We start from the raw sequence: 15,251 nt of genomic DNA, 5'->3' as shown, positions 1-15,251 counted from the left end.
TGTGAAAAATGTGTATTATATATATATATAGTCTATATATATATATATATATATATATATATATATATACTGTATATATATATAAAATTCAATTTTTTAAACCTTTTATTAAATGTTTTACAAATATTATTTTACATTGTTAAAATTTTTCACAATATTAATATTTTTACAGTATTTTTGAGCCTGAGAAATGTCTTTCAAAAACATTGAAAATCTTTCCCACCCCAAACTTAAAAAGTTTGAAATTTAAAGTTAGAAATTTACTTTATACAATCGTACTAAAAGTAATGCAAAATAACTTTCATTGCCAGTAGATTTTCTAAATTCACCTGCCATTAACAGATGAGGCAAAAAGTACATTTTGGACCCTGCAAGTGTGTAAATGTGTATGCAGGACTTTACGACAAAAAAAAAAGAGGACACTGTAAAATACTTAATTGCTTACATAATAAATCTGATGAATCATAAGACATTTGATTTTGGAATCAGTGAGGAGGAGGAGGAGGAGGAGGAAACGATTGTTTCCATGTGTACGGTCTTATTGTTAGTGATTGTGGTTTTTGTAGCTGGTGAGAGTGGGAACACGGCCACAAAATCCATTTGAAATGAGCAGCGTGTCCCTCAGCAAACCCCCAGAGAGCCGCTGACTGCTACCAACCACATGCTCTTAACAGCACTCAGACCCACGACACTCGCTGATCAAAAACACATGATTGATGGATTGACTGAAGAGGCTGCTATTTTCAATTTAAAGAAATATTCTAGGGTATTTTAATGTCTACACACCACATCTTTATCATGATGTTGATTAGCAAAGACTCAACCCTCAGCTTGAATAAACAAACAGGACATGCATTTACAGTAAATACACCTACCAGACAAGCCCGAGGGTCTTAAAATGCAAAAATGTGCAGCCGCTCGTATTTGTATTTGAGTGAAATCAAAAAGGACAAAATGCTCCTCATCTTGCTTGCTAAGCTTCAATTGAAACTGTATTTACTGTAAACATGTTTCCCATTTGTGTATACACACATTATCTGTGTGGTAAGCTAATCAACAGCATGCCATACATGTCCCTAAAGCAAATCTGCATGTATGCATGTACCTGAGTCTGCTGTGGGATGTTCAGAAAGTTGTTGTCCCGTGATCCGATGCCGACAAACCTGTTGGAAGCTGTGGAGCCTGGCGCTGGGTATGCTGCTGGGACACACACACGTCTGTCAGCATTCACAGCTGTGATGTTTGTGTTTGTATTGTAAAGATTTCAACAAGAAGCTCATATTTTAATTACTGGCACTAAAATGTAAAATAAACAAGTGACTTAAAGGTGAAGTGCGCATTAGCGGCACTGAATGGGATTGCGATCTGTTCGAGTAAATGAAGGAGTCAAGGTTTGCACTGGCCAATTAGCACCTGCTGGTCGATTATGAAACTACACAATTATGAGAGCAAACTGTCTCTTTTTACATTAAAAGTTCCAGTTTTACCAGTCAGTAAGTTAAAAAATAACCAGCAGGGATGAAACATACAGATTGGAATTATTATTTAATATTCATTATATTAAAAATGTTTTGTTTTTATTAAATATATTCTTAAATATTAAACATTTCATTCTAGGAGATGTTTTGATGTTGACCAATTATGTTTTTGGAAACATATAATGGGCTTTATGTCTTCTGCTGCCTTTAATGACAGCTTAGGATATTCACAACTGAAAGGCTTGGCATTAAGAACCCATAATCAAACATAAGCAAGCACACCAGCCAAAAAACTGTCAGAGATAAATGGGAATGCTAATGGATAGATTTCTCTAGGTATTATAGTCCTTCTTGGACCAACGGCAGACTGGATGAATGCTTGAAATATGTCTAAAATCATTTTTTTAAATCAGTTCTGTGCTGCTGGTTGCACAGAAATCTTTAACAGTAATAAGTGTTACACCAGCATCAAAATGGATTACTTTCCTTGGAGTACTATGATAACCATGTTTGCATGCTCAGTATGAGCGAACACTTTTGGGTTTCGATAAATGGCTGATGCAGATTAAACTGCAGTTTGGGATCAAGGATTTGAATGAAAAAAATGTTCAGGTGAAAAACGGCAAAATTTCAAATTCATTTATACTTTCAAAATTTCAAATTCATTTATACTTTCAAAATTTCAAATTCATTTATACTTTCAAAATTTCAAATTCAAGGCAGTTGTGCAGGGGTGGGAGGGAGAATTTGAACTGAAAAAAAAAAAAATCAGACTTTCAGTTGAAAACGACAAAATTTTAACATCAAGCATTTTTAAATTCACTTTCAAATTCAAATTTCAAATTCAGGGCAGTTTTGCGGAGTGGACTCCATGGGATACGAGGAGCATTTATATGTTTGCAGGAGTGTTTGAATGTGTTTGTGTGTGTGTGTGTGTGTGGTTTTCTTAATATGACTGAAAAAGGCTGCAGTGTGTGTAAAAGCACCGAAAGATGGAAGGTAAAAAAAAAAATGGAGTGATACAACAGGTTGAGACCGATACACCATTCCATAGATATGAAATGAACGAATGAGAAAAACACAGAAAGAAAAAGAACATTCACGAGTGAGAAGGGAAAAAAGGAAGGGATGGTCTTCTCATAGGTTTGCTCAACCAGGCTCCTCCTTTTGCCCACCCACCCTGCTGACAGCACCCGACACACACACATCCCAAGCAAAGACCCACAACCCAGTGCCGCCGCTCTCACACACTGCCAGACACATTAAAAATCCCTTCACCTGCACGTCTACACACATTTCCTTTTTGTATTTAGCTTGAAGTGTCAATGGAAAGGCGCTCTTGCTGAATGTGGAGGTCATTTTTTTTGTTTGTTTGTTTGGAGTCCATGCCAGCTGCCCTGAATTTGATCTCTTGAAGGAAGAAAAGAAAGAAAGAAAGGAAAATGAAAAGTGAGAGTGATGAGGAGGGAGGCTGATCTATGGGAATGATTGGCTGATGTTCTTGCTTTGATTCAGCCAATGAGAGGCAGTGAAGTGTCTCCATTCCCATTCAATTGCAAAAGTCAGCGACTGATTGCAATTGGATAAATAAATGAAAAACCAGGATGAAAAGGGAATAGAATGAGAAAAAATGAACAAAGAAAAAAGTCGGATGGAGAAGAGCAGGGCATCTAAAGCCAGAAATATACTTTACGCAAGTATGCAAACAGGAATGCGTGATCTTGTACACATCATTAGTGTGTGTAATTGTGACGTTAACAAATTTTGGTACTCAAGGGGGCGCGAGTGTTTCCTTAAAATAGCTGAGCCTGTTGTTTTATTATCCAGATAGCTTATCATAAACATGTCAATCCTTTAACTAACCTACAATAACTTTGAGAAAACTGAACGTAGAAGATATTTTTATGCAAATGCCCCCGATGCGCTCTGAAACATTTTGAAACGCAGCTAGAACTATCTGCGTACTTGCGTAGAGTATGTTTCAGGCCTAACGGTCAAAAATCGTGGTTCTATCACTCGAATAGTTGATGAGTTATTTTCAGCGCAGCGGTAATGGGGCGTATTCGAGGGCTCTGGTGGGTCTGGTGCTTGAGCGGACACTTACAGGGCGAGGCCGGGGAGCCGACTCCGCTCTCGGGGTGTGTGTGGCTGGGTTTGTGCTCGGGCAGGGGGAGGGGCATCGGTACCGGCCGCGCTACCGGAGGAGGAGGAGGTGGCAGTAAGAAGGAGCCGGGCAGTTTGTTCTGACCGCTCCCGTTAGGCTGCAGATACACACACACATACAGATGGTGAGGGGGTGAAAGAGGCACACTCACACACACACACACACACACACACACAGATACAGAAATGTGGAGGCGTGCAATCACAAAGGGTGAGATTGGAATGTTACAAACGCACAAACACATTCAAAAATTAATAAACACATACACAGAGTTACTAAAGTGTCATGAAACATGCCATTTTAGTTCAGATCAGTTTTGAAAAATGCAAAACCGAAGGGAAAAGCAAACCAGCCACACCTATTTCACAGACGTTTTGCTAATCTCGCTATAAAATTTCTGATTTCAGTCTCCACAGTTAATCGTGTTACTGCATTTTCTTGAAAAAAAGGCAGACTTAGCAATTCTCTCCAACATACATAAGGTTAATATTACATCTTTTTAATAAAAAAATATTTGTAATATTTTTTAATTAAATAATTATTTTTATAATAATTACATTATTATTATTTAATCATGTTATTATTATGAATTAAATATTTATTTTCAATAATCCACACAATAAAAGTAAATGGGGAATGGGGCTGTTGAGGTACAAAAAGGACATAAAAGCATCATAATAGTAGTTAATATGACGTGCATGATATTTCTTCTTGTGAAGACTATATTTATTATAATTTTTTTGTGATTTTCATGAATTAAGTTTCCCCTTATCTTTGGGAAATAATATAATTGAATGCTTATCTAAATTAATGACTATAAACTGATAAGGATTATAATGTGTCCCACACAACTTTTCAGATAATTTTCATCACATCCATATGATGAATTCTTGATTTTAAACCCAGAGGAAGAAAAATATAACAAGCAATCATTGTAGACACTACCACATCTGTTTAAAAAGAGTGTTTTAGTGTTTCATGACACTTTGTATAACAAATGAGGCGATGAAACTGAAATCAAAACAAGATAAACAGAGACTGTCAAGTGTTAGATAATGAAGAGAAAGAGAAAGGAAGAGAGGAGAAAGAGAGGGACTTTAGCAGAGATGTGTGTCAGTGAGTGAGTGAGTGTGTGTGTGTGTGTGTGTGTCCACTGGTGCTGTGTTAATTATGATATTGTGTGTGTGTGCGCGTGTTACCTGTGCCCCCGGCTGCCCTGAGCCGTCAGCACAGACGAACTGGACGAACTCTTTGAGCGGATCCTGATGGTGGTGATAGCGGATGGTGGGGTGGGTGAAGTATGGACTGGACTGCTGGATGATGGAGGGAGCAGGGAAATGAAGGGCAGAAGCTGAGGCACGCGGACTCCCTGAGAAAGAGAGAAAGAAAGTGAGCAAAGTGTGTAAGAGACACAGTGTATTGTACTATTATGGATATTAGCATTTGTGTGTGTGCTCATATAAACCTAAATTCTTCAATTTTCCCCCATTTAAATAATGTCCTAACTAGTGTTGTCAAAAGACCCGGTATTTCGGGGTATATAAGTCGGTACTAAAAAAATGAAAACGTTACGGTACCAGGTTTTCTTGGCGACCTCAAGAGGAGGAAACGCATCAAACTAACAAAACACCCCGATCAAGTTCAAGCAGGTAAGTTTCAATTACATTTTCAATATTTAGAGCTTCTGTTATGAATATTATTCCATATTTTAATTTGAATTTCGGATTGAAATAAACATCGCCGTTAGTGTATACATAATCGTTAGCATAAGCACGGCTAACGCTAATATGAGCATTAGAATGATTTTTGTTCATTTTGTTCAAAATGATTTGTTTAACGTTATTAATAAAAATGTTGTTCAATTAGCATGTTTTTGTGTTTTGCTTTGGTACCGAAATTGGTATCAAGAACCGTGGATTTTCACTGGTATCGGTACCGAATACTGAAATTTTGGTACCGTGACAACACTAGTCCTAACCTTAATGGAATAGCTCACCAAAAAAAGTTACATTTTGACATTATTTATTTGACATTTATTCATCCTCATTTACACAGGTATTTTCCATATAATGAATGTGAATGGGGATTGGGGCTCCAAAAAGGACAAAAAAGTGCCAGAGAAGTCATCCATATGACTCATGTGCTACATGTTAAGTCTTCTGAACTCATACAATAGCTTTGTGTGAGGAACTTTTTAAAGAAAACCTCTTTAATGTCAAAAAGTCTGGGGTAAGTAAGATTTTTTTAAATGTTTTTGAAAGAAGTCTCTTATGCTCACCAATGCTTCGTTTATTTGATCAAGAATACAGTAAACACAGTAATATTTTGAAGTATTATTCCAATTTAAAATAACTGTATTCTATTTGAATATATTTTAAAATTAGATTTATTTATAGTTTTATTCACTTCTACTGTATGGAAAAAAGCAGCTTGGACATTCTGAGTAGCATCTCTTTTTGTGATCCACATGAGTCAGACGGGTTTGGAACGACATGAGGATGAGTATATGATGACACAATTTTCATTTTTAGCTGAACTTTTTCTTTAAATGCCATTTCCACCATCCTCTTTTTCCTCTTTATCTATCTCATCCTGTCCCTCTTTTTTTGTCTATATCCAACTCCCTCTTTTTCTTCAGTCTTTCTTTTTGTGCTTCTTAATCTCATTAGGTACTGGGCAGGAGCCAGGCGCTATGGGGTGCCAACAAACACACAACACAAACAAACACACACATAAACGCCCTTAACACACACAAACAAAAATGGTATCTTCTCTATCTCCACAAGAGTTATTCATCACTCACAAAAGCAAACCAACAGCAGCCAACATCCATAACTCATACAAACGCATTAGAAACAGCAGCGAGACTTTCTCATGTGCATGCAGTCTGCCCTCGTCTCCCGGCTTAACGCAAACCTTGCTTTTTCCACTGTCTCGACTCTACATAAACAATCTAACCAGAAGCGTCTGCCGGAGAAAAACTTCCAGTCACACGCACGTATAATCCATTTAAAGCCGCCGCTCTCTGTCCCGCTGACCTTTACTTGATTAGGGCTCGCCGGCTGTAGCCGGACCCAAACGGATGGCAATTCTGTGCTTTTCCCAGGGCCATCAGATGGGATTAAACATCCGGGACGTCAGGGAGAACACGGGAGGGAGCTCTGAATCGCTCTCCTTTGGGTGGGAATGGAGACGTTTTGAGTGGCCTGCGAGACTGCGGTCTTAATGCCTCTGAATATCAGCGTTTTACTGACTGGATTTTCATGGCGCTTTGAGTGTGCCTGCCAAGAAGAGCCCGATAAGAGCACCCCCCACCCCACCCCCGATCATCATCCCCCACATACACATGCTCTCCTTCACATTTTGTGCTGTGCCAATATGAATGACAGCATGTCTGTATACATGCTCGCTGGCTAATTTTAAAAACTGAGAGAGCGAAACGTACAGGTTTTATACGATTCTCTTGGTCACGCATCTGTTACGCATTGGGAAGCTTTCTAAACGTTCCTTCATGGTTTCCCCCGTTTGTGTCTCCGTCCCTCGCCTTCTCTTTTCTTCAACCACAAATAGTCTCTGGTAATTCACAAGTAAGTTGAACTGAGAATGTTTGAAATGAGAACAAAATAAGCGAATCAACTCTCTAACATTCAAATGAGAGCTCTGCACACGGTTGTTTAATTGTTAAATGAGCAACATTCATCACAAAGAGCAGTATGAGTGTCCTGGGAATGGAGAAAAATGTCACATTACAGCAAATATTTTTAGTAGGAATCTTACTGGTTCCAATTTAATTCTTTTGACAATTCCGTTTTATTATTTATTCTTTTTAGGAATTCTATACCGTACATTTTTTGTGGAAAAAATAGATTTTTTGACTGACTATGATTGACTAAAAAGAACCGACTCAAAAGAGTAATTTGTTTGGGAACTGAACTACACTGGCTACACAGATTTTCGTAGCAAATACAGCTAAACAGTGGTGAGAGAAAAACTGTCAGAGTATTTTAGTATGGTTTTCATCCACACCTCACATTCAACAACTGTTAAAGCGAACCAAAATGCATTAAAATTTGATAAGAATTGATTCTTTAACCCAAACAAGAGTTTTAAACTCCACTGTATGTGCACAGGATTTCACAGAACATCTTTTATATGATATCTACATGCAATGACGCATAATTTGCTTCAAATGAAATAAAAAATAATAAAATGTAGGTCACACATTTGAAGAAACATGAGAAAACATCCAGAAAAACACACTTGAGAAATGGAGGTAAAAGCTGTGGATGAGATGATGATGATGAGAGAAGAGAGGAAAAGAGGGAACATGGATGGATGGTGCCGTTCATGAACTATGGCAGCTCCTTACTCGCTCTGTCTCTCTGCCCAGCCAATCAGAGGCCTCCATCAATAACTCAACACTGTTTAGAGCCAATCAAATGCCACTGAGGGCAATTTTGGACTAGTGTGGTGCCATAATGGGACTTTTGGACCAATCAGAAGCCTACACTGCAATCTAATACTTAAAATCTCTCATTTCCCACTCCATTCTCTCTCTCCCTGCTGGAGTGTGTCTGTCTCACCTGGTCTCACGCCTGCCAGCATGGGCAGCGGGTGGTGTGTGAAGGCCATTCGGGGGGACCTCGTCTGTGCTGACAGGGCGCTGAAATCGAATTTCCCCGCTGGCTTCTTTAGAGACCCAGGAGAGGACAGGCCTGCCAGAAACCACACGTCAACAACAACAACAGCAGCAGGGCACAGCACACACCAATCAAACACTCGCTGACTAGCTCAACTAACTAACTCAACTACTCCTCAGATGATCATTGTTGGTTTTTGAAGGGATACCATATATACTGGTAATTTTTGTTAGAATTTTAACAACAAAAATGTTTATATTTTATATAGTTTATATTTTTATATTTGGTAATATTTGGATAATCTAGTGAATTAAATAAAAGATACTTCATATTTGATTATGCTCGCTATTTTTTCGGAACTTGATCAACAAGTTCTAAAATTGTTAGATAAACATATTAATATAAAATATGTAATAAATATAATATAATTATATTATTTTTTGCTATAATTTTAACTTTTTTATATTTTAATAACTATTTGGTAATGTCTATTTTGAATAATCTAGTGAATAAAACAAAAGATACTTCATCATATTTGATTATTTTACCAATTTTTTTGGAACTTGATTGACAAGTTCTAATATTTTCAATACTGAAAGTGATACCTATTAATATAATTAATAGGTTTTTCATAAATGTTTTATCAGTGCAAAAACAGCTTCACATTACAAAACACTTCAATTAAAAGACTAAAAACAGTGTAATTAATATTATAAAACTGATCGTTCTGACTTTAAAATCTGATTGGATAAACCACACTGCAAAATATCTGATATTCACACACCTGTGAACAAGTTGCGACATTGCTTGCCAAGTGTAAACAACTAAACTCAGCTTCTTTAAAAAAAAACAAGTTATTCCTCATCTTGACTTGTTTAGGTCACATTCTGCTTTGTATTCTTTGCCGCCCTTAATGTGTAAATAACGTAAAGCAGTGATGTCCACAAATAGCCATGCAAATATAGCCTGTAGCTGTATAAACGTTGACACATTTCTACCGTCACATAATGTGTATAGCATCATACCACCCGGCCGTAGTCTTTAACTATTAAATTAGCAACACCTCAACTAGTTCAATCCATCACCAGAAAGATGAAAGAGAGATGAAAATAAAATGAAAAGGTGAGAAATTGCAGGAGAAAGTGATAACAGAGCAGGGATGGCTCGTAATTGGAAGATAACCAAAACACACACACACACACACACACACACACACACACACACACACACACACACACAGAGTCCTCCTGGCACCCATTGCTCAGTGTTACTCATACACACACACACACACACACACACTTAAACTTCACTTTGATGCTATTTTTTCCACTCTGCATTACAAGGCATTAAATCCCATTTCATCTTAATTCCCCTTTCTGTTCACTTTCGAGTGCATTTGTTCTCGCATGTGTGTATGTGTGTGTGTGTGTGCCAGAGAGAACACCCATGTGTGTGGGAAGTGTGCAAATGCATGTGAAAGTGTTAAGACTGTATATGTATATTTATCACAAAACGTGTACACATGCACTCAACACACCTCCTCTCGCCTCCTGGTTCTTTTGAAATAAGAATTTGATGTACTATAAAAATAATATATTCAAAGATTCTCAGAACAAAACATTTACGAAAACTTTTATGAATGCCAGCTAGTTTATTTTTATAACCAATTTTCAGTTTTAAGCTTAATTTACATAGACATTTGGGACCCTCTGACAACATCCCGCATGTTTGAAATGAACAGTTCAACTTAGACTCCCGTTCAAAAGTTTGTGGTCGGTAAGATTTTAGAAAGAAGTCTTTTATGCTGACCACGGCTGAATTTTTTTCCTCAAAAATACAGTAAAAACAGTAATATTGTGAAATATTATTACAATTTAACAGAATTAGTTTTCTATTTGAATATATTGTAAAATGTAATTCATTTCTGTGATGCAAAGCTGAATTTTCAGCATCATTTCTCCAGTCTTCAGTGTCACATGTTCCTTCAGAAATCATTCTAATATGATGATTTGCTGCTCAAGAAACATTTCTTATTATCAATGTTGAAAACAGTTGTGCTGCTTAATATTTTTGTGGAAACTTTGCTTACCGACATTATAAAAGTCTTTACTGTCTATACTGACTTTTGGTCAGTATAGTGCATCCTTGCTGAATAAAAGTATTAATTTATACATTATATTGTGTATATATATTATGTAAAAAAAAAAAAGGCCAAACTTTGACCCACTGGTTAACATGGTGTAAGGGTCAGAGAGAGGCCGAAAAATTATTGAACTAAATAACACTTCTGCTGCTGGAAACCTTTGCTATTATTATAAATGGACATAATGGGAAAAAATAAACTCCTTAAAAAGCAGTTTTCTTTTCTTAAAAACGTGCAAAGGTTTTAAATGAAAAGCATTGCTTTCTGATTATGACATTCACACACAAACGCAGAGCAGATGTCTCCCACTATACTGTAGATACACGGAAGCGCCATCTGGGACCAGAACACAGACTGAGAGTGTGTGTACGTGTGTATATGTGTGTGTGGCTAATGCGTGGACAGAAGGTGCACCTGTGTTGTGCATTTTCTCAGTGATTGTTTGTGTGTATGTTGCTCTGACTTTGACTGTCCCATCTGGGTTCTTTCAACACTACTAGCTGATTGTGACCACAGCGATCATTTAGTTTAGTGTCTACCGCCAAGGCTAAAGCACCCATTGTCGATACTAAACCTCTCATAGTGAATAACACTGAGAATTATTATTAAATTAACTTCAATGATGTTAAACAAAAAAAGGAATCAATAACATGGTTAAAAAAAACAGACTAACCAAGCCACACATATACAGTCGACATCTGATGCCCTACTTGTCCTGACACTAACCTGTCTACTCCCACTACTTGTGCACATGTGTAAGTGTGTGTAGTATGTATTCTAACCATGGTAAGGAAACTGCACACCATCATTCTCATGTTTTATCTTCCTCTCTTGAACACTCGTCAAATGGTGCTGCACTGCAACTGGAGAAGGGAATTATTAACACGAGAGGAGAGAGGAAGAAGGGGAAAACATTGTGTTGAGATCATGAACATAATGCAATTGATAGCTTTTTCACAGATATGGTACCAATACCCAATCTAACCCCATTCCACACATTTCCACTGAAGAAAATTATTTTAGGCTCAATTTTAGGCTCAAAAAACCTTCTTAGACTGGCTTTGCGATGGTTTTATATCAGAAACCAATAGCATGTCATGCCAATATCATTCCTATTACAGTATATTTAATACAATTGTGATCCTAGAACTGCATCTTTTTTCAAATTCATTTTACCTTTTTTAATGTTTAATATTAGAATCAAATTATTTTCATGACATTTGGTTCCAATAACAGTTCTTGCATGGTTTTTAAAATTACACTTAAGACTTTTAAGACCTGTTCTTAGTCTTTCCTTCCTGTGATGGGATGGTACAGAAAGAAACTACATGAGGTTATGTTGAATTAAAAAAAAAAAAAAGATTTTATCCATAACGCAGGACTTTTAATTACAAACTAGCCCTAAATACACTGGGACTCTTATTTTGAAATGTCTATGATTTACTACGTCCAGCTGCTCGTTCGATTCTTGTTTTTCCATCTACAAATTTAACCTCTTAAATGATAAATAAGACTTTTGTTATACCATTTAGGCCTTTTTATGGCCTTAATTTTGATGTTAAGACTTTTTAAAGGGATAGTTCTCCCAAAAATTTAAATTTGCTGAAAATTTACTCTCAGGTACGCAACGGTTTAAAGCATCTTAATGATGGATTTATTTCTTACAAACATGCAGCTTTTCACTTCACTAGATGTTAACTGATGGACTGGAGTGGTGTGGATTGCTTGTGGAGTATTGTGATGTTTTTATCAGCTGTTTGGACTCTCATTCTGACGGCACCCATTCACTGCAGAGGATCCATTGGTGAGCAATTGATGCAATGATACATTTCTCCAAATCTGTTCCCATGAAGAAACAAACTCATCTACAACTTGGATGACCTGAGGGTAAGTAAATTCTCAGCAATTTTTTTTATTTTGGTTGAACTATTTCTTTATGGACCCGTGGGGACCCTGTTTTGAACACCATGTTTGTGTATAGGCAGTTTATGTTATGTTGCCCATAGCTATTTAAATCTTCAATTGGCTCTCAAGTCAGTGGAAATGTAGGTCGGTTCTCAAAGATAACTGCTACTGTGTTGAAGATCCCACAGCCGAGACCAGACTCTGGTATCAGCACCATTTCAGTGTAAAAGGTGTATTCATGTCTATACGTGATGCTCACCTGCATCAACATCATTCGGCCAGCCGCTGGACTGGGAGCTGGTGCCGGCTGGAGAACGACTGGAGTAGAAGACATCATCGACAGGACTCTCCATCTCACTGTCATCTATAGACTTACGCTTATTAGAGCTACAGAGAGAGACAGAGACCATGAGAGAGGTTAATCAACATCCCTGTGACTGATTCCTGTAGACAGATAAGAGAGAAACACAGAAAAAGTGCAGAGATACAGAAGACTGTGACAGACTTAGTACCTCCGAGGAAGACTGGCGTACAGCTCCACCTCAGACCTACAGCGCAAAAGAACGACAGACAAAGAGGAAAAAGAAGAAAGGACAAAAAGGAGAGCAACACAGATCAAATTTCTACTGAAGAGAGACTGAAATAGGCACAAAGAGCAGGCATAAGACTGTATGTGTGTTCACCTTGTGGATGGAGGAGAGGCAAGCGAACGTCGGCCGAGTGCTACTTGGTTGATATTGTAGTAACCGGGACTTTCCAGATCCGCGAGAGAGAAATTAGGACCTGATGCTGTTGCAACAGGGGCTGCGGAAGAGAGAAAAGTGCTGGAGTTTGAACTTTTCAAATGTAAAATCTAAAAACTTAAATATCTAATAGAGAGTGTGAAGTTACTAATGAATCTATGCTAAATGAATGTTAGACATAATTTACTACTTCCCAACAATACCAAATCTGGGTATTAAAACTTTCTTAAAGACAGCATCACTTTTTTCAGGATTATTATCATTAACAAACTAAAAACATTAAAAAACTTGAATTAAAATAAAATATATAAAAAAACTATTTAGTTTCAGCATTCCTCATTTTCTTTTCATTTGACTTGAAAATCTAAAATAATATAAACTAAAACTGAAATAAACATTTATGAAAACTACATGCACATTTAGTTAAAAAAAAACTATAAAAATGACAAAAGCACACAACAAAATGACAAAAAAAATGAATCTTAAAATGAAAGCACAAATTATAAAAATAAAAACAAAAAATATGAATATAAAACAATATAAAACTAAAATTAAAATTAAGAATAAAAACTATAAAAGTGTAACAATGACACTAAAACAACACTTTTTTCTCAGGATTTGTGGTGATTTCTTGTCTTTTTAATAAAAACACCTTTACAACAAAACTCTGAAACTCTAAGACTGATTAAGATGCAGTAACCTAACAAATCAGAATATCAAATTAGCAATTTGAGTCAGACATAATAACTTCAGCGAGAGGGTGAGAGTCCTCTGTTTGATTTGGTCTGTTTACCAAACTGTTCCACTGATTCATAAATAAGAATTCAACAATTAAGTGATTCGTTCATGAATTTGGCAACACAAACAATATTTTTTGCAGTGTGCTGTTCATTTAAGAAAACACTGGTGTGTTACAGCACTTACTCTGAGACACTCGTACCAGCTCGGCTACGTTCCACACCCCTGAAGTCACAAAGCAGTCCTGAAAACTCAGATGTCCTGCAGAGACAACACAAATTCACATTCCTAAACTCAACATATTCCTCACCCATCTGGAACCTGTGCTCTGTGCTAAGAGACATTAATAACTCTAGTCTAACACTCTGCTGTACTAATGTGTGTGGGGTAAAACTTTTTTTTTTTTTTAAGAAAAAAATAATACTTTTATTCATGAAGGATGCATTAAATTGTTCAAATGACAGTAAAGTCATTTATAATATTACAAAAGATTTCTATTCAAATAAATGCTGTTCTTTTGAACTTAATATTCATTAAAGTATCTTTAAAAAAAAAAACGCATCATGGTTTCCACAAACATATGAAGCAACACAACTGTTTTCAACACTGATAATAAGAAATGTGTCTTGAGCAGCAAATCAGCATATTAGAATGAAATAAATAGCATTTTAAAATATATTCAAATAGAAAACAGGCATTTAAATTGTAATAATATTTCACAATATTATTTTTCCACAATACAATTTTTTTTAATCAAATAAATGCAGCCTTGGTGAGCATAAGAGACTTCTTTCAGAAACATTAAAAAAATCTTACAGACTCCAAACTTTTAAATGGTATAATAGTGTGTAAGTCTCACCGTTTGGTGGGGGTTTGATGTCCGATTCTCCTTGTTGATTGGAATTGTCTGATTGCCCAGATTCTGCATTGAGAGACAGGGAAAAGATGCATATAAATGGCAGAAAATGGCTCATATTCAATTACTACTGTTCAAATTGGATTGTTCAGTGATGTTTAGGCACTTGGACACAACAACATTGCAGGCAGATATTGTCAAGCTTTGTGAATACGAGAGAGAAAAAATGAGAAACGAGTGTCTGAGTACATATGCATGAAAGTGTGTGTTATCAGCACAGTTTATGGCAGGCTGCGTGTGCATGTGTGTTTGTGGAGGTGTTTATCGGGCGGCTGTAGGTGATAAGGGAACACACTGGCTCATGCCAGCATGATTTGATAGAGTGTGTAGAGATTAGGACAAATACACTCGCACAAACAAAAGAACGGCAGTCTAAACAGAGGAGAAAGAGCAAAATGGTTTCTTTTCCTCTACATTTAGCGTGTTGTCTCCATCTCTCTCTCACTTTCTCTTTTTCTGGAGTCCTGGCAGCCATTTTAGTCTTTGGCAGCCATCTTATTATTGGCGGTGCACACACATTCCTG

General features: G+C 36.8%; 1 protein-coding gene across 14 annotated transcripts in view; it reads right to left on the bottom strand.

Moving 5' to 3' along the window:
- The window catches only part of LOC107694826 (nuclear factor 1 X-type-like), a 98,612-nt gene that overhangs the window by 4,129 nt on the left and 79,232 nt on the right, over positions 1–15,251 (bottom strand). For 3 of the 14 annotated variants that reach the window (XM_016494508.1, XM_016494513.1, XM_016494514.1), the window contains 10 exons: positions 14,671–14,733; positions 13,998–14,072; positions 13,014–13,134; positions 12,843–12,878; positions 12,590–12,717; positions 11,208–11,288; positions 8,226–8,357; positions 4,842–5,011; positions 3,583–3,739; positions 1,106–1,200 (listed from right to left, as the gene is read on the bottom strand). In XM_016494508.1, coding sequence (XP_016349994.1) covers positions 1,106–1,200; positions 3,583–3,739; positions 4,842–5,011; positions 8,226–8,357; positions 11,208–11,288; positions 12,590–12,717; positions 12,843–12,878; positions 13,014–13,134; positions 13,998–14,072; positions 14,671–14,733 — 1,058 coding nt within the window. Of the gene's footprint in view, positions 1–1,105; positions 1,201–3,582; positions 3,740–4,412; positions 4,681–4,841; positions 5,012–8,225; positions 8,358–11,207; positions 11,289–12,589; positions 12,718–12,842; positions 12,879–13,013; positions 13,135–13,997; positions 14,073–14,670; positions 14,734–15,251 lie in introns of those variants that run through there. The other 11 variants (XM_016494510.1, XM_016494511.1, XM_016494509.1 and 8 more) reach the window with 11 other exon arrangements.

Source organism: Sinocyclocheilus anshuiensis, unplaced genomic scaffold (genome assembly GCF_001515605.1).
Source record: "Sinocyclocheilus anshuiensis isolate Anshui unplaced genomic scaffold, SAMN03320099.WGS_v1.1 scaffold3087, whole genome shotgun sequence".
Classification (NCBI taxonomy): domain Eukaryota; kingdom Metazoa; phylum Chordata; class Actinopteri; order Cypriniformes; family Cyprinidae; genus Sinocyclocheilus; species Sinocyclocheilus anshuiensis.
The sequence above is the reverse complement of the archived record's forward strand: the minus strand, read 5'-3'. Positions and strand labels throughout refer to the sequence as shown.